The sequence below is a fragment of the Nematolebias whitei genome, chromosome 16 (assembly GCF_014905685.2).
Source record: "Nematolebias whitei isolate Nwh7 chromosome 16, NemWhi1, whole genome shotgun sequence".
Classification (NCBI taxonomy): Eukaryota; Metazoa; Chordata; class Actinopteri; order Cyprinodontiformes; family Rivulidae; genus Nematolebias; species Nematolebias whitei.
This window is the reverse complement of record NC_056513.1, coordinates 12,173,346-12,192,824: the sequence shown is the minus strand read 5'-3', so window position 1 is coordinate 12,192,824 and position 19,479 is coordinate 12,173,346. Positions and strand designations below refer to the sequence as shown.

General features: G+C 37.4%; 3 protein-coding genes across 3 annotated transcripts; 1 reads left to right on the top strand and 2 right to left on the bottom strand.

Moving 5' to 3' along the window:
- Positions 1-3,563: 3,563 nt before the first annotated feature.
- Positions 3,564-9,742, bottom strand: afmid (arylformamidase). Its single transcript, XM_037690235.1, has 10 exons — positions 9,618-9,742; positions 8,761-8,865; positions 8,642-8,690; positions 8,474-8,559; positions 8,309-8,381; positions 8,109-8,206; positions 7,950-8,028; positions 6,841-6,976; positions 4,691-4,795; positions 3,564-3,721 (listed from the first exon to the last, which is right to left on the bottom strand). Exons 1-10 carry the CDS (start codon positions 9,664-9,666, stop codon positions 3,692-3,694), a joined length of 810 nt encoding a protein of 269 aa, XP_037546163.1. The 5' UTR covers positions 9,667-9,742; the 3' UTR covers positions 3,564-3,691.
- Positions 9,743-10,295: 553 nt separating this feature from the next.
- Positions 10,296-11,765, bottom strand: LOC119423103. Its single transcript, XM_037690513.1, has 2 exons — positions 11,245-11,765; positions 10,296-10,769 (listed from the first exon to the last, which is right to left on the bottom strand). The coding sequence occupies exons 1-2, from the start codon at positions 11,758-11,760 to the stop codon at positions 10,296-10,298; spliced, it is 990 nt and encodes a 329-aa protein (XP_037546441.1). The 5' UTR covers positions 11,761-11,765.
- Positions 11,766-15,442: 3,677 nt separating this feature from the next.
- On the top strand, positions 15,443-18,364 carry tk1 (thymidine kinase 1, soluble). The gene is made up of 7 exons (XM_037689672.1): positions 15,443-15,508; positions 15,650-15,681; positions 16,262-16,375; positions 17,066-17,159; positions 17,250-17,339; positions 17,694-17,813; positions 18,190-18,364. The coding sequence occupies exons 1-7, from the start codon at positions 15,443-15,445 to the stop codon at positions 18,361-18,363; spliced, it is 690 nt and encodes a 229-aa protein (XP_037545600.1). The 3' UTR covers position 18,364.
- The last annotated feature ends 1,115 nt before the right edge of the window (positions 18,365-19,479 follow it).

Here is a 19,479-nt window from a genome sequence, read left to right as displayed (position 1 = left end):
ATTGTTTGTTTTTTTTGTTTGTTGTTGTTTTCTACTGTTGTGTTTGTGTTTTGTTTTTTTTTTTTTTTTGTTGTGGGGGGGGGGGGGGGGGGGGGAAGAAATGATCTCTGCAGATTCAATGTAGTGTAATGTCTAAGACAATGTATGAAAACTTTAGATACGTCAGAAAAACTAAAATGTGATTGTTGTGTAGAGGTGAATTGACATTGACATTACACATGCAGCAAAGGGGTTTTTGAATCTACTGGTGCCTCTGGAGTCGTGCAAACCTCATAGGTGTAGGATCCTCCAGAGGGTTGCAATTGTGTGCAACTCTATATTCAGCCATGCCTAACCAGCGCTTTCAAGCTGAAATGGTTGCAGTGGGACCAGCTTTACAAGAAGACACTTTCACACAGGCTTGTTTAATGGTGAGTGCTGTGCAACCCTAGATGGATCTGGATGGATGGAGTAGTGGAAGGTTGGACAGCCACCAAGGCTGCGACATCAGCAATGCGGTAGAGTCCTGTTGTGGGCTATAATCATGAGAGCTGGTTGGCACATTTAGGGTCCCTAAAAGGTGTAAATATTAAGTATATGGTTTCTGACTGACTACTTTCTTTCATGGCACTAAAAGAACCATGCCTTCTGTAGCAAAATCATCTTCATGCATGATGATGCACCATCTCACGGTGCAAAGAATACCTCTGACATTGGCTGCTATGGGCGTAAAAGTCCTCCATCCTCCCCTGACCTCAACACTACTGAGAACCTTTGGAGCATCCTGCAAAAGATCTGAGGGTGGGAGGCAATTTACATCAAAACAGCGGTTCCGGGACGATAATCTGACATCCTTCAAAGAAATTCAAGCAGAAACTCTCCAAAAAACACAACTCCAATAAATGCTAGAATTGTGAATGTGACATCAAAGAAGGGGTCCCATGTTAACATTTAAATTGGCTTGTAAAGATGTTTTTTGATTAAAATAGATTTTAATTTCAGTAAATGTGACCACCTCATGCTGCAAATTCAACAAATTACCATTTCAATTATTTACGATCTATAAACTCTGCTGTGCATAATAATTAATTTGGAACTGTGCATTTTAAGTTTATATATGTGTATGTATGTATGCAGGCTTGTTCAGTAAACTTGGATTTATGCTCTAACAGTTGATGACCTGAAAATTATTATACGGACTTGTCATTTTCATCAACCATTTAAAAAATTCAGCAAAAATAATGTCCATCATAATTTGTAACACGGCACACCATTTTTTTTTCAACAGCAAATAGATGCTTGACTCTTTTTACAGTCTCTCATTCCCTCCATCGGTCCTTATAATTTCACAGGAACTAAATTGTAAAACCAAATGGGCAATACAATCTACAAATGTGTTTGATATCACAGTTTTTTGTTTTTAAATTGGCCAAAAATGTTTTTTTGAAGTACAGTGTATTTCAGCGGTCCTGTGCAGGCCTCAGAAGTTTGTTACACAACACTGGTGATCACAGCATCATAAAGACCAAGGAACACATTACTGTTTGAAGACTGTGCACGGCACTGGTCTCAATAGTTACAAAAAGTATACTTTATGAGGGGTGCACAATAAAGAAAAGAAAACAAAAAAGTATCAATACACTATTTTAGAAAATGCAACATTCAAGAAAATATTTCAAAAACGTTTTTTCCCTGTAATGTTATAGTTTGTATTTTTGGTGTTTTTTTTATTGCTTTTAATATAACTTATGGTGCAAAAAAAACATGTGCAAAAGCGAAAAATAAGCACATTAAACCACACAACATGAAAGAAGTGCATTGCAATCAAAGCCCGACAAAAATAGTACTGTATTGCGAAAGCACGGATTTTTTCCAATATGTCCCTTACGGAGCTCCGTACCCTGCAAACACGAAGACTAAAGAGAGGAAAAGAGCCGGTGAAAGTTTTTTTTTTTTACGTCAAACTCGATGTTCTGTCTTCTATATAAAGACGAAAAGCTTCAAACTGAAGCTGAAGGTCCAGACAGTGTTTAACAGTTTAACACAAGCGAGAAACATCAAAACGACACATTTCCGAAGCAGTTCCTCTTCTGTTCTCAACGGTTCTTTCACGAACGTTAGCCGCACAGCTCATGTCGCGAGCGTCTTATTTTTAGCCTTTCGAGCTAACGGCGCCGGGGCCTCATATCTGTTGGGAGCTCACCTGGCCGAGGGTTTCCGGGCTCTCACCTGGTGTGGAGGCTCTGTGCGTCTTCGGCTCTGTCCTGGTCGACTGGCTGAGTGAGTGTCGGGTCAGGAGTTCCTCTCTGGCTCCTCCTGTGGACCCAGTTTCAGCTTGGAGTCGAACCGCTCGGATTTAACAGTGAATAAAACGTAACGGCTGACAGGACATTTATTTTAGAAAAGGTTAACATCAAAGTACGGAACGCCTTTTAATAATATAAATTATTTTAAAGTGATAAACGCCTCTTTGGACGTTATGCGCAAATATTGTTATGGCCAAAAGTTTTAAAGGAGGTCAAATAATGTGTGGCCCTCAACGTATGTTTTGTGTTTGATCCTCATCTACGACACTAAATTTTAAATTAATATTTGTTAAAGTGGCTGAGTTTTAGCCACTTTTGCTGTGGCTTTAGCCAATTTGATCTGGAAGCAATCTTAAATTTGTACTAAAAGTTAATGAGTTTTCAACACAAGCTACAACTTAATTAAATTTTACTTAATTTTTTTAGTAACCAAACTTGGCTTAATTTTCCATTGATACAATTACATTACAAACTCTTTGATGATTTAACTAACCAAAATTCAATAACAATCAATGTACTGCTGGTTTGGAAAATATATCAAAATAAAAATATACCAACTTAAAAAATATATAAAAATCTAAAATTAACTGAAGAAGAAACCCAAAAGCAAGACTTCATTTGCTTAATTCATCGTCACGATAAATTACTTTTCATCCTCAAAATAAAGCACAATACAGCCATTTTCACATATATTTATTATTTCCTCTTTGAAATCTGCCAGAACAACAAACAAAACTGTGTGCAAATTATGTAAACATTTATGTGCAGGGCTTTACAACAACGTTGCAGTAAAAACTAATGTGCATCCGTTGCATTTTAGTCACTTCTGTATCTTTAAATCTCAGTCTGGACACTAGAAACGTCCAACTGTTCAGTGCAAACACGAGGTCTTTGGTGAGCGACACTGCAAACTCTCCCGGGCTGAAATGTAAGAGTTGTAGAAGTTACAGTTTGGAGGCTAACGTGTCGTTATTCTTGTCCAATTAACTTATGTGGTGCAGACTGTCAGAAAAAAGTACATTAAGAGCACAAGACAGACCCACCTGCCTACAGAACACTGTAATAATGAATAATAATAATAATAAACTATAACATTCAATAGCTGAGCCATGTTTTCTGGCATAAACATTGTGCACAACAGTTTCCAGTAAACTGAGATTAAATGTGTCGTAACATTTATTACAATCACTAACTGAAGTCTGGGCTTTAGGCACACAATGATAACACAACACAGAGTTGAACAAATACTGTAACAGTAAACTAGACAATCTAATGGATTGATTGTGAATAAACTGTCAAAACAAACCTGAACTAACGCATATTTTCTCCGTGAATGGGTGCACAGGAACTGTTCGGAGGTCAGTGGTGATGCGGGTTTTCTGATTTGGGCTGACGGATCGAACACTTCAGCTGTTCCCCATCATCTTCAAAAGAAGCTAGAGAGAAAAAATAAATCAGAATGGTGTTACACGAAATAATCCTAAACTCAAACCTTCAGGACTGCAGGGACTGTTCAGATTGTATCTGAAAGTATTGATTCTTTTTTTTTTTTAACGACACTTTTAGCACAGCAAGGCTCAGTGGTTTGAATTTCTTTATGTAAATCACCAACGGATCACTGATGACACGATGACATTGATGACTCCATACTTCTTGCCTTGGCTGGAGGGACTAACCTCTTCACCAATATGAAAAATATTCCAAGTATTTAATCAGTTTATTGTTATAAAATCAGTACTTTGTGGTTTAAGAAAAGGGATCCCAAAAACATGTACAAAAATATCATTTTAAAGATAAAGTGTCTTTTAAAATCCTAGTATTTAAGGGAATGCACATCACCCGCTGCATTCATGCCAGAGTTTTAGACTAAAATCATTTTTGCATTTAAACTATTGCAAACTCCTGAGCGATCCGTTAGCACTCAGAGTTGTGTTGTGAATGACGCTCAGCTACTACCACACCAGATTCTACTTGAATATCTGACTCAGTCACTTCTTATCTGTACAGTCTTTGGTGTTGGCTACTGTGGATTTTGATGTGACGGCCATCTTGAAACTGACCAACCCCAATAATATTAATTTGCAGATTAGTTTCTGAAAGTCTCATTAAAATCTGTTTCACAAACAAACGAGCACAAACAGTAAAAAAAAACACATTGTTTGACAGAGACGATAAATTTGGTTAAAAAAAAAAAAAAACTACAGAAATGTATTTGATACTTGACCCAAGTTCAGAGGTCATCCAACAAACTGCTTCATTGATTTAATCTTTTGTTTACAATAAAAGTGAAATGTATGAAGGGAATAAAGTCCAATGATGTTAAAATGCAAATGTGCATTAAAGGGCGCTACAATTGTTATATTAAAAGAAAGATTATTGTAAAAACACTAATTTTCTACAAGTACCTTGGTCAGGTGATACTCCTCATCAACCAGCTGTTCAATGACACTAAAGTGATCGGCATTCTCCACATCCTCCAAGGTCACGTTCAGTCCTGCTGCTTCCAAAATCTTCAAACAGAAACAAACATGTAAAAATACATGTTAATGTATGTTCATGTATGTTCATGTATGCTATTTGTGTTAAATGTATGTTACTTATGTTATCCATCCATCCATTATCTTTTAACCACTTCTTCCATTTTGGGTCACGGGGGTCGCCGGTGCCCATGTCCAACAATCACTGTGCGAGGGGCGGGGTACACCCTGGACAGGTCTCCAGTCCATCACAGGGACACATAAAGACAAATGAGACAAACAACCATTCACTCTCTCACTCACACCTAGGGACAATTTAGAGTTACCAATCAGCCTAACATGCATGTTTTAGGTCTGTAAGAGGAAACCGGAGTACCCAGAGAAAACCCACACATGCACGGAGAGAACATGCAAACTCTACCCAGAAAGGTCCCCAGACAGGGATTTGAACCAGCAACCTTCTTGCTGAGAGGCAGCAGCTCTACCAGTGGTGCCGTTACTTATGTTAAATACATGCTAATTTATGTAAAATATATGTTATGTATTTATGTTTAAATGTTTGTTGTTTATTTATTTAATATATTGTATTTATAGTAAATATATGTTGTTTATGTAAAGGTATGCTATTTGTGCTAAATATATGTTATTGATGTTAAATGTAGTTAATTTATTTGATATATTGTATTTATGGTAAATATGTGTTATTTAGGGCAGCACGGTGGCGAAACTGGTAGAGCTGCTGCCTCTCAACGAGCAGGTCCCTGGTTCAAATCCCGGTCTGGAGGCCTTTCTTGGTGGGGTTTGCATGTTTTCTCCGTGCATGTGTGGGTTTTCTCCGGGTGCTCCGGTTTCCTCCCACAGACCAAAAACATGCATGCACTAATTGGTAACTCTAAATTGTCCCTAGGTGTGAGTGAGAGAGTGAATGGTCGTTTGTCTCTATGTGTCCCTGTGATGGACTTGAGACCTGTCCAGGGTGTCCCCCGCCCCTCGCAGTGATTGCTGGACATGGGCACCGGCGACCCCCGTGACCCAAGATGGAAGAAGCGGGTAAAAGATAATGGATGGATGGATGTGTTATTTATGTAAAGGTATGTTATTTGTGTTAAATGTAGTTAATTTATTTGCTATATTGCATTTGCGTTAAATATATGTAATTATGTTACATGTATGTCACTTATTTATTTTAATATCTTGTATTTATGGTAATTTGTAATGAGTAAAATCAGCAGAGTTGTGTTTTGTTGCCAACTATTAACGAGCCTTTTGTTTACATTTGAACAGACGAGGACACTTCAGAGTCAACAAATATTGAGTCAGTAAAATAATAATCTGGATGTACAAAGAGTCATGAAATCAGAGACGCCTGGTCTAAAGAGAGAAGGGAAAGCACTTCAAAACACAGAATTATTATTTTTTACAGCTAATTGACTTTAAATAAAAAAAATACGCAAAACTTGTGAACAGAGGCCAACTACCTTGTGTGTTTAACTACAAGCCTGTAAATAAACCAAACGTTAAATTTACAGCTCATATCCGTTTACACACAGACTAACACGGGTCAGTCGCGTGACTCAAGCTTCCAAATGTTTTTGGAGATTTCAGCTGAGCGCTTTGTTTACAATGAGTGCAGACCCGCATTTCAGAATTATTCAAAATATCAGGAAAACTACTGGAGCTTTCAAACAGCCTTATTTGATAAAATGAGTAATGAGTACCTTTATCTTGTCTCCCTAACATGGGATTATGACTCTTAAACATCTTTGAACACAGTTATAAATTAAAAAAAACATAACTCTGTTTTGATCCCTGATTAGGGGCTTAGTGTTTTTTAAACGCAGCTCCTTGAATAAATTAATCAAAATATTCCTTCAGTTCACTTATAAACAAAATAACTACTGTCAGTTCTGACTTCCAGTGCAGTTTTGTTGCTTTTTAAACACACTTGGACGAAGTAATAAATGTATATACTGTATATATGTGTGTAAAAAGCTTGTAGACAATTTACTGACTAAATGAAGCTAAAATTAGTAAACCCTCCCTCAAAGTAGTGTTTGTTCTGAAGTATTAGTACAGACTTTGTAGTATTCTTGGGACTGCTTGCGAAACTCCGGCGAGTCGTTCTTGGCGACAGCCACAACGATCTGGCAGCCGGAGGAGGAGAGCTTCAGCTGAGGAACCAACCTGCTGGGGCTGTTCCTTATGGCCACCTCCCTGCCAGCAGCAGACAGAGGAGACAGAGGAATGAGGCTCTGACTGGCACCACAAACGATAATTACAGACACAAACAATGACTTCTACATCCACAGTTCCTCACAGTGCTCTAAAAAACACAGAGTGGCATTTAAACAGGCATAATGGCGATAAACGTTCCCCCTGTTGTGGCGACCAGGGTCCTTAAAAGTTCCTACATGTTGTAATTTTAAAAATTCTAAGCTTAAATTAAAATATTTTTAGTAACTTTTATGTTTTTTCTGACATCAAAATGAAAACATTTAGAGTAACTACTTGTACTTGTCAGGCTTTATTATCTGTACGCATAAAATAAAACTTTAGACTACCGTATATGAAACAGGAGATCAGGTAACAACACTTTTTAGGACTTAATACATGCCATTACTGAACTAATAGTAAAAATGAATAGAGTTAAATATATGCATATACTTTAGGAATTCGTTACAATTGCAAGTATATAAAACATACAGAAATCTACAATTAGTGGACAGATATTTAAACTACATAAGGCGCCGTTCTTGGTAAATGAAAAACCAAGAAACGAACAAAAAAACATTAAAATCAACTCAACTAACAGAATAATATTGTGATGACAAGGTCCATTTTTTTAATCTATAATAAATGTGGAAACCATTATCAATAAATTCAAAGTACTGAAATTTTGATCTTTCAGTAATTTCTTTTTAGAAACTCAGATTTGTAATCATCAATGTACAAAGTACTCCACTTTCAGTTCCCATTTAAACACATAGGAAATGTTATATTTTAATGTTTTTACAAGACTGTGTTAGAACCCTGGTCCTTGCAACATGGTGCTTCCATCACAACAAAACTGAGTAATTGATTTCAGCGCAACAGTGAATGTATTAACAAATTTGATCTCTGATGTCTGATTACAATAAAAGGCACCAGAAATGTGGATACAGTTTATGTGATCTGCAGGCAGACCTACTCCGTCATCTTCAGAGGCTCGTTGACGTAGGTGGGCAGGATGGGCAGGAGGTCATAAATGCCACTAACAAGAAAAGCACCTTAGAGAAAATTCAAGAAAATTAAAAAAATAAAACAAATCATTTTCGATATACTAATAGCATCATCCTCTATTCCTCACCTTTGACCTGAGGAGTGACGCTGTACTGGGACCAGTCAGTGGAGAGCACCATTGCAGCCAGGTGAGCTCCAGCAGAGTGGCCACACAGGTAAAGACCTCTGAGAATAAAAATCAGCCAGAAAGAATTTGATCATCCTCTATATGAGTGAAAGAGGAGCACAAGCAGACGATCAGTAAAGAAAGAAAAACAGAAGTGTTACCTGATATGAGAATACTGCTGAACGACGGACACCACACTCCTGCGGACCTGCGACACCATCAGGTCCATGTTACCTTAAAACAGAGCGAAGCGGAAGGCTGACATTTTCAGTTCATCTCCTTAAATCTTTCATCTTCTTACAAGAACAGAAATGAAATGACTCTACCTTTAGGAGCGATGTTGTAACCAACGGCAACCACAACAACGCCCTTCTCAATGAGCGGAACGGCCATGAACCCAGACTCATCCTTACTGAAAACATAAACAATAAGAAGCCTGAGCCAAATCTCTAAATATGCAATAAAATATGAGAAAGTCTGTAAAAAAAATGTACCTGAGAAATTGCCAGTAGCCTCCGTGTATGTAAATAACAAGGTTGACATCTAAACAAAAAGAGATTAGGTTATGGGTGATATGAGATTTAGGATGCTTGGATGACAGCAGTGTCTGTACCCAAAGAGCTGGTCCTGGGGATGTACACATCCAGTTTCTCTCCGTCTCCATCGCCGTACGGGACGTCGAGTAAAGTTTGGGCCAGAGCTCGGGCCCGCTCTGTACCTGGACAGAACAAAGTCTCAAAGCATCACACTGAGATAACTGGTATCTACTGATGACTCATTTTAAAGAAAAAAAAAACATCTTGAAAAATGCTGAACAATCCCCACACACACAGAAAACAACATTTTTCAGAGACCAAACAAGACACTTATGTTATAGAATTCTCAGCCATCATTGGCACTGCTGTGCTTTTTTCCCTTAATTAAAATACATTTAAATTCCTTAAATGTGCTGTTAAAAACACTGGAGTGATAAAATATCCTTTTATGTTAGGCTTTAAAGAGTCAACCTACTAACCAGTGAAATTTATGTCTGCCTAAGCCTGCAATTATAATTTAGAATAAACATTATAAATTAACATTTACATCCATATAAATTACTAGTTAATGACAGAACAGTTCATGTAAGAAGCTTATTAGTAAGTAAATAAGGCGATATATTTCCCATGGGTGTATGGTAAATTTTAAACCAAACAGATCTGACCAAAAAGACACAAAAATGTCGAAAACATTTACTTCTATCTCAAAGTATAAAGTGCTACCATCGGCGATGAGGTAGCGAAACATGTTGCCAACACATTTTTTCTGTAAGAATACTTAAAAATGAATTCATGGATTTTCGGCAGGTGCGCAAGTTAACGGGCGTACATAATATGGCACAACACCGGTGTTCTCGACGCGCAGCTAGCTTAAAACTATTTTACTTTTTTGTTCTGTGTTAAAAATTAGCTTTGCGTTTGAAAACAAACCGACCTTCCTTTACAGCCTTCACGTGGGCCTTGATTACGTCGTCCGCCGCCATCCTGTGGGACCACCTGCTGGGCGAATACTGCTTCTCCAGCTCCTGTTAGACGAAAAAACCTGTGAGCCTCTCCGCCATGACCGCTGACTGTCAACCCGAATAAACTCACGGCGAACAACGCCCTCTGCTGGTCAGATTAAATCACTACATGTGTCACACTGTGAACAGCTCCCTCTGCTGGTCAGATTAAATCACTACATGTGTCACACTGTGAACAGTGCCCTCTACTGGTTAGACTAAATCACTACACGTGTCACACTGTGAACAGCGTCCTCTGCTGGTCAAATTAAATCACTACATGTGTACCACTGTAAACACCGCCATCTACTGGTTAGATTAAATCACTACATGTGTCACACAGTGAACAGCTCTTTCTGCTGGTCAGATTACACAGATCACCACTCTCATAAAGATTCACGTAACAAAAATGTAAATAGTTAAAGTATTGTGCAATTGCTACATTTTAAGCTTTTCACAGTATGTATAAAAAGATAGCAAACAGAAAAAAAAACACTGTCAGAGTAAATAACACTGTGATTAACAACCTGACATGTGTGCAACCTTGTGCAAAAGTGGAACTTGTATATACTTAACTGTACCAGACTTGCTTCAATGTATAAAACAGTACTCTACTGGTCACTAAAAAGGGCCTGACTGAATGAAAATTGGTCAGTGGCTTCAGCAGGTGTGTGGAACACAGCTTCAGTGCTCATAGTGTTTCCTGGTCTTGTGTTTTGACGTGTTCTGTCAGAAGTGGAGTTGTTTGGGTATGGGTAATTTGCTGAGTTTTGGTGGACAGAATGGTGGGCCATTGTGTGCGAATACATCGGACCTCTTGGCTCATATGGCATGTAGTGTGGTGGTTGTGCAGGTGTATGAATGACCTGTTTCAGAAGAGAAAACCCATCAACAATCGATGTGGTAAGTCTTTCCAGTGTATTGGACATTTTTGAATAGTTTTCGGATGCTTTTTGTTCTGATGTCTCAATGATTTCCACCAGTCTCTTTTTCACACGCTGGTCTTCCTCAAGAGCATTCAGCCACTGGGTCTCAGCAGGCAGCTTTCTCCTCAGACGGTCGTGTCTGTGTCCTTTTAGTTTTGCCTTCAAAAGAGAAATGAAAATCATCACAATTAAACATAAAAAAGTAAACCTGGATCATGTTGATGTTGTACTTTTCACATCACTTCTACATAACAATATGTAATAACAGCGTATCCAATGTTTGCTATATGTCTTAAAGTGTATTTTGTACCCACCACCCCATCAAACTAATGAATATGTAGGCCTAACATAATATGAGATGAGTAAGAGCATGATGGTGTCATTTCTTTTTTGCAATAATAATAAAAATAAATCAGCAACCCGTACACAGTAAAATATAAAAAACATCACATTCCAGCCTCCACTACACACCTCAACTCTTGCATCATTTTTAACACACATATTGCCTTAACTGTATTTTTAATAGCAACACAATTCAACAAACCTGTTCCGTGAATTATAGTACATCCAACAGATGAACATTTACAGCAAAAGTACTTTTATTTATGAGGAATGGACAGAAAAATATACGTACATCAAGCAGGTCTCTCCTCTCCTTTGAAGTAGGACCCACACTGCTTTCATTATCAGACCCTGTGTCTGCTACATCCATGGTAATCGAGGAAGAAGATGTGGATGGTGAGGGTAGGGTCCGAGAATGATCCAGGTCAGCTGTTTCAATACCGGAGGATATGGTAGTACTAGCTGGAGAGCCACCCCAGATTTGTTCGCACAGTTCAAAGTACAGAAGAACCACTCGACCGTGTCCACTCCTGCGTCCTGTATCAACAGCATGGCGATATTTACCTCGGACTGCTTTCATTTTTGTTGTTAAATTCCCGCGCGTGATGTCGGCATGTGAATGGGGAAACTCGTCGGAGGACTCCGTTGGGTAATGCTCTAAAAAAAGCGCTAAAATATCAACATACTTGTTCTGACAGGATTCCCAGTCGACATTTTCCTGAGTTTTATTAACTTTGTACTCCAACACGGTATTTAATAGTAGTTCAACCTCGCGGTCTGTCCACACAAACGAACCTCCAGGCGCCATGATTCAATACTAACAGGAAGTTGTAGTTGCTTTGAAGGGTTGTGATTGGCTGATATACGTTTCACCTTTGCACTACACTGCCTCCTATGGGTTGGGCATATTCTTTACAACGCTCTGTGGTGAACATCACCGGGTTCATGTAGACGATCATTTTCTCTATCCGAACATGTATGTACGGCGATATTTTTTTGCGCAGATATTCGTTTTTTCAAACACCAGGCTACGTGTGTACAGGGCCTAAATCACTACATGTGTCACACTGTGAACAGCTCCCTCTGCTGGTTATATTAAGTTACTACATGTGTCACACTGTGAACAGCGCCGTCTGCTGGTTGTATTAAGTTACTACATGTGTCTCACTGCGAACATCGCCCTCTATTGGTCAGACTTATTCATGGCAGGCGTCCCACTTTGAACAGCCCCCTCTGCTGATCAAATTAAATCACTGCAAGTGTTGCGACTGAAATCACTGGGTCAGATGAGCTGTAAAGTTAACAATGTCTAGTTTCAGATGTAAATGTACGTTTCCACATAAGTCAGATGAAATAAAAACACTTTAAAGAAAATATAATTTTTAAAACGATTTTTAAGTATCATAACCTGATTTAAAGATGTTTTGCCACCGTGTACCTGATCACTCATTCAGAAAGTTATATTAAAATATACAGTGCTGTGCAAAAGTCTTAAACCACCATTTTTGTTTATATTTTGCTTTCAACAAGTCAATTTTTCTAGGATCATTTTAACACGGTTGTAAGAATCAAAAGCAGTAGACACTCTTACAAACTTTCTTTGTCCAGCAACTGTTTTTTAAAAGGTTTTCTTGCTGGATGATTTTTCATGCACAATTTGTACAGTTTTACACATAACCAGTTTTGTGTAAATAGTTGAACCATAAATACAGATCAGTTTGAAAAGATTAACCAGTGTTGGGTGTACAATTAATAAATAACACTTTTAATATTTTATATTTAGGCCCTTTGTTACCAGAAGACTGTCACAAAAACAACATTTGTTGTCAGTTTTAGGTTGTATCCATAAAAACTTTAAAATGTAATAAACTTTGGCAGATGTTAAACATTGTCCTCCAAGGTGATTTCTAAATAGCAACGATCTGAAACATTCTCATACAGGAGCAACTATTCATCTGTCAAGTTCTGTGTCAGATTGTTTCTGTTTTCCTTGTTTGCTTGAAAACATAATTTTCTTGGCTCAGAATGGCATTTGTCCTCTACTTGTCCACTTTTTTCTGGAGCAGAGCGCTCGACTGTGTAGAAATATGACTTCTGTCACTGTCAGTTTTTCAGTCACTGTCTTTTCCAGGTTTTTTTTGCTAAGAATGGACCATACACTGGTTCATTTCATGATTTCAGTACCTTAACAAAATCTACCCCTCTGAAAATGAGTTGGATAACAGACAACCTGAAATCAAAAATTAAAAGGAAACTAAAATAGGAAATTTAAAGGTTTAATCTAACCCTAAATAACTATTGGTAAAAAACGTCATCTATTAAATGACACCGTTCATAATTTTTGTTCTTTTTCATTATTATTTTGAATGTCTAACAATATTACATTATCTGTTTTATGTTTTTGAACCACTGAGTCATGTAAAATGGAAGATATCATGAAAAATTCAACGTTTAAAAGTTTTTTTTGGATTGCTAGTTTTTCTGTACATCTGGGAGGACCATTGATTTTGCTCATTAAATGATTAAAAACATATTTTTAAACTTGATCAAATTACCAACCTTCCTATTTAATTTGAGCATTAGTCAATAGAACAGCATTCATAAGGTCATAATAACTACACTGCAATAAAATGAGAAGCAAAAGCAGATGTGACAGTTTACAGATGAGCTCTAACTTTGTCTTGTCAGAGTTTTTTTCATTAGACTGATCGTGTAGAAAGAAAACACTTGTAGTCAAACTCTTACGTCTTTCTTCATTTCAGTCCAGTGCATCATTTTATCTCCTAAAGTCCATGAAGTTGTTGCTGAGAGGAAAAATCCAGCCACCATCTGCTGAAAATCTGAACTTTGGTTCAATGATCCTCGCTGTGTAAACACGTCAACCAGAGGAGCACTTTGTAAAACTACACTTTTCTTCTGCCAAAAAAAAAAAAAAAAGATAAACCACTTCTCCTTTTCAACAACAGCCTGACCACATGGAAGAGAACTAAAGGCCAAAGAGTAATCTAAAAGTCAGGTCCTCTGGACAGATTCTTCTTTGTTGTTTTGTCTTTTATCCAAGACTTAAACACTGCAACAGTCTTGTAACACCTTCTCATAGTGGACCAACCAGTTTGCTGGTGAGTTCTGGATGTCACCAGCAAACTGGTTGATCCACTATGGAAAGATGCTGACTGAATTTGTTGAAGAAGTCTTTTGGATAAAAGATGAAATGTTTCAGCAAAGAAGAATCCGTCCAGAGGACCTGATTCAAGCTTATTAGATGTATCTACCTGAATTATTGATCATGCATCAGGATGTCAAAGTGTAATAATCTGATATCTGTAAGGTATTGATAATTATCTGTTTTATCAGCCCAGTCTGACTCATACTGCAGGTGCGGTAATGTGAAAATACATGCAGCACAAATAACTTTAATAAACTTAGTGTTCTAACAGAACACTAGAATTCTAGTGTTTTGCTTGGTGTTTCAGTTACACCCCACAGAAAAAAGTCAGTTAGATATTGACAACAAAGTCCATGCTCAATAATCCAGGTATACAAGCCAACATTTTTCAGTCAGGTCATCTGGACAGTTTCTTTTTTTTTTTGTGCTGAAACGTTTCGTCTTCGATCCGGAAGGCTTCATCAGTCAAGGAAACACACAACAATGATTGTTAGTTGGAACAAACCAGTTCTGCTTGTGATAAGATGGTCTCTTTGGTACGCCCCCTCCTCCATTGCCCGCCCTCTTCTTTGTTGACAGTCTTGTCAAACTGGTTGAAAACAGCAAAGTCCATGCTCAATAATCCAGGTATACAATTCAACATTTTTCTGTCAGGTCATCTGGACAGTTTCTCTTTTTTTGTGCTGAACGTTTCAGCACAAAAAAAAGAAAGAAAGAAAAGAAACTGTCCAGATGACCTGACTGAAACATGTTGGGTCAGTTAGATATTGTCTGATCTATTGAAAGAGTTATTATGATGTGGGTCTTTAGGACAGTTAAGTTCTGATAAATACCTTTTTAAACTGGGATACTAAATTTCAGCTAATGGAAATTAATCATTTCAAATGACAAATTTGGTGAAACATAAATTTAACTATAACACAGTGAGTTTAATTTTATTATTTATTTATTTTTACTGCAATGTGCTACTTTAAACTTTTGAACGATTTTCAGATTTTGTTCGTTTTTAATAGAAGCGTTCTTGTAATCGGATGTTGTTGATAAAGTTAAACAAAAAAATCCTGTGTTTTGATTGGTTCGTTGAAGCACGAGGGAATATAATAGATGAAGCTGATTGGTTGTTTTTCTCACGTGACTTTATAACCATTGGTTATAAATTCAGGAAAACTTTCGCGCTGCATTCAAAGCTTTGTTGTAAATTCGTGTATTTAGCATCGGGAATAACTATTTTTATATGTACTTTTTAATTTATTTATGTTAAACTTGTAACTTCTTTAAACTTTAACCTTCTTGTAACGTTTTGGGAACAGTCTTTTTAACTATCATGGATTATTTTGACTCACCAGTGGTTTTTTCAAACTCACCCAGAAAAGCGCGAGGACAAATTCAGGTTGGTTTCCATGATCTAAAGAAGATAAAAGTCAAAAAGCGTTAAATAAGTTCGTTAAAAACGCTGTAAAATAGCGTCTTATATTGCAAAGACGTTCCCTACTTCCTGGGACTAACAGCCACACTTTGTTGTCACTTTCAGGTAATTTTTGGACCGATGTTTTCAGGCAAAAGGTGAGTTTTTCACTCAAATGTTGGTTAGTTTTGTGTTTTATTTATTGCTGAAGCTGACAGCAGTTGTGTTTGTAAAAGCACCGAGTTTAAAGTGATGCTGTTGTGCTACATTTCCGCCCAAATCTTAACCTTCCCGCCAATATTTCTTTTGTTTATTCAGCTGCCATCCACCAGCAACATTTAATGTTGGAAACAAAACGTATAAAATACATAAAACTATGCAATACATGGTATAGGTTTTGTATAAAGATGATTATAGGACCACTTTGTACAACTTATGAATGGATTATGTAAAGAGTACAGTGAATAATACCTTTTTGTTTCTAAAGAGCTGGACTTGATTTTAATATTTTAATAAAATGTTTTTTAGACTTTTAGGATTTTTTTCTGTCCTTTGAACCATCATTCAGATATTTACAAGTCCAGAAAACCAGTGTTTCCTTTTATTTATTGTTTTTCTTTTCTTGTATTCTTGTATTAAAAATATGCAAGGAAGTCTTTGCAGTGATTTAAAACTTTTGCCTTACGCAGCGGGTGTTGGTCAAATAAACTTGTTACTGAACTTGTATTCGTTTTGCAGCACTGAACTGATGAGAAGAGTTCGCCGCTTCCAGATAGCCCAGTACAAATGTTTGGTGATCAAATACGCCAAAGACACTCGTTATTCTGACACTGGCATGGCCACGCACGACCAGTAAGTGTTCTTTTATCTGCTTTGTTTCTGTCCATACTAATTAACTTGTGCAAAGATTAAGGAGGAATGAGTTTTTGTATTTGCTTGTGCAAAACGGGCGGATAGTTTAAATGCTCAGCATGAGTTGTGAGGGATTTTATTGAAAAATGTGTGCAAAAGTAACTAATTCATAGCTGAGGTTCGACCCAATACAGAGTTTAGTTTGTTTACTGATAAAAAGTATGTATTCATTATTATTTTTAATCTAAAAGGTGATCAAATCTAGATTTATATAAAGATCTCTGGCTGATGTCGATGAAAATGTATTTAAGTCTGAGCTTACACGGACCCCTGGCGCTCATTCCTCAGTTTCTCGTCATCACATTTTACATTAATTTTCTTAACGAGTACCACCTCAGATATGACTAAACTCAAAGTACCTCCATTATGTCAGACATTAGACAGCAGGCTTGTACTTTTGGTTTTTAATTTTCTACTGAAAGGCTTCAGACTTATTATCTGACATAAACAAGCAAACTGATGGTAATTGGTGGTAATTGATGGTAATTACCTTATTTCACTTGTAAGCACCTGACACCAAAATGTATTTTGTGTACCACACTTTAAGAACCATGACAATGGGGGGGAAAAGTTTTGTTACTCAAACATTTTTCTTTATCCTTTTGGATTTATGTATTTATTTTTTCATAGAAACACCATGGAGGCCGTGCCAGCCACCTGTCTGAGAGATGTTCGCTCCATGGCGCTGAAAGCCTGCGTTGTTGGGATTGATGAAGGCCAGTTCGTAAGTTTGTCTCATCTTCATACAGATTAGTGTTGGAGGATCTGCCATCAGAACTCGTTGTTAAAAGCTGCTCGTTGTTTCGTGTTCTAGTTTACAGACACAGTTGAGTTTTGTGAGGAGATGGCCAATTTAGGGAAGATCGTCATCGTAGCGGCTTTGGATGGAACCTTCCAGAGGAAAGTGAGTGTCGACTCGTATCCATGGATGCTGCAGAAGGTTTCAGACAATGAAAACATTTTAAGAACGACCCAAACAGCCTGCATGAACAGAACCAACTGTGGTCCTGTTCTTTCCGTTTAGCCATCACATATTGTAGCTTTATTTTTAAATTACCAAAACATTCACAAAAACAACAAAACAGGAGAAAGTGCTAACTTTTAATTGTCCCAGAGCTTTTAAGAGTTGTTCCCCTGTACATATTAAAATAAAACATGGTTTAAAAAACATTCAGGGACTTATAACTTCCAAATATGTATACATAGTTAAAGCCTTGATGTTTTGAACGCGTCTGATCATGTGTGTTTGTTCTTCTAGCCTTTTGGAAACATCCTAAACCTCGTTCCTTTAGCGGAGAGCGTGGTGAAGCTCCACGCCGTCTGCATGCAGTGTTATAAAGACGCTGCCTACACCAAGAGGATCGGAGCGGAGAAGGAGGTGAGGAGGCACATCCAGATGGTCATTGAGTTACGGAGAAGACGGGCAGGAAGGAATCAGTCGTGACTCGTGTGCTTTACAGCCTTTTATTGCAGCAAACACCCAGAACCATTTGAATAAGGGCGATTTGTTCAATCGGCTTTGGTTCAGCTGTCACGTGATTTTTCTTTCATGGGCCGACACTGGAGCTAAATCTGTCACATTTAAAGTCTTTTTCAGAGGATGAAGACATCTTTTACTTCTCATTCTGTCACATAAACACTAAAATAGGTTGCGTCTATTTGACCTGCCATATTCTGCGTAATGAACAGAGTATAAGCTGAAAAGACTTGAGATTGTAAAGCTCAATAATAAAAGTTAGATTTTTGTGCGACAGGTGGAGGTGATCGGCGGTGCTGACAAATACCAGGCGGTGTGTCGAAAGTGTTACGGCGGACACGTGGAAAAAGAGAACAAACCTCACGTCAGGAACGAAACGCCACAACACCTCGCGGGGAAACTCGTGGACCCAAATTTCCCCCGGAAACTCTTTTCACATCTCCACCTCTGACGGAGCGGGACTTAAAAAAAACAAGATTGCTGCTTAAGTTGAGAATTTGTCAAATGTTTGTTCGTGGGTGATAATCTGTTTTAGCATGCACGCATTCATTGGATTTTATCAGTTTGTTTTATTTATCGGTGCTTGAAATACATTTTAAAAGTTGCCCTAAACATTTTAGAGGTAATCGTTTACTTTGGATTTCTTTTCACATTTTTAAACTAGTGTCCTCATCGAGTGAGATTTAAATTATTTTTTGAATTAAGTATATATGTATTTTTTATCATTAAGGAATTCTGATGCGTTGCGGCGTAGAAACAATTTTTGTTTGTTACAATGAGTTTGGACAACAAAAACACATTTTATTCTTCATGTATATTTTTGTAAATAACTTACAGAAACTGGTGTGTAATTCAACTCTCATACAACTAAGCACCAAAATAACCAGATTAAAGATTACCAGATCATTAGCGATCTGCTTGTCACTACACAAAAACAAATCTGGCAGTTTGGGTTTAAAAGGAACAGCATGTAAAACCAGAACGAATGAATCCAGTCCAGTTCGACGGCATCCGATGAACGGTTTTATTCAACAAAAACAAGACGAGAAATCAAAGCAAAAAGGGAAATTAATTTCAATCCCGTTTGTCCAGAAAAATCGAGACAAATCTTGAACCTCTTAAGATTATTAACAAAGTCCATGCTCAATAAGATTATCTAAGATTATTTATCTCACTCTAGCCTCTTCAAACAGAAGTAATGAAATGATCAGTTTCAACTTTGAAATTAAAGGTTCAAAGTTTTCGTCTCAAACAGTTCGTTTGCTATTCTTTCCAAGTTTATCAAAGTTTGGAGGAAAACTTTTCACTCGTCTTCATTGTAAGAAACCGTGTGAACATATCAAAACTCGTTTTGTGTTGGATAATTACAAATTGTTCTGTTACATACCAGTACTTGGCAGCTTGTGAGTTTCACTTTAAATAAAATAAAAGTTTCACAACACTTAGAATAACACTTGCAGAATTGAAACCGATTTTTCTAACTCCATTTCTTGCCAGTCTTGTGTGTACAGTAAATGTTCTAAGTGAAGATTGTAGTAAATGTACTTTTTTTTTTACCCTCCTGTCT

Bases quoted from the DNA above. Each gene is read 5' to 3' on its own strand.
- LOC119423103 (XM_037690513.1), bottom strand. From the start codon at position 11,760: ATGGCGCCTGGAGGTTCGTTTGTGTGGACAGACCGCGAGGTTGAACTA. The intron at 10,770-11,244 runs GTACGTATATTT...TCTCTTTTGAAG, and splicing joins AGAGGAGAGACCTGCTTGAT to GCAAAACTAAAAGGACACAG.
- tk1 (XM_037689672.1), top strand. From the start codon at position 15,443: ATGGATTATTTTGACTCACCAGTGGTTTTTTCAAACTCACCCAGAAAA. The intron at 15,509-15,649 runs GTTGGTTTCCAT...TGTCACTTTCAG, and splicing joins AAGCGCGAGGACAAATTCAG to GTAATTTTTGGACCGATGTT. The intron at 15,682-16,261 runs GTGAGTTTTTCA...TTCGTTTTGCAG, and splicing joins CCGATGTTTTCAGGCAAAAG to CACTGAACTGATGAGAAGAG.
- afmid (XM_037690235.1), bottom strand. From the start codon at position 9,666: ATGGCGGCGGACGACGTAATCAAGGCCCACGTGAAGGCTGTAAAGGAA. The intron at 8,691-8,760 runs GTACAGACACTG...CTTTTTGTTTAG, and splicing joins CCCCAGGACCAGCTCTTTGG to ATGTCAACCTTGTTATTTAC. The intron at 8,207-8,308 runs GTAACACTTCTG...TTTTATTCTCAG, and splicing joins CAGCAGTATTCTCATATCAG to AGGTCTTTACCTGTGTGGCC.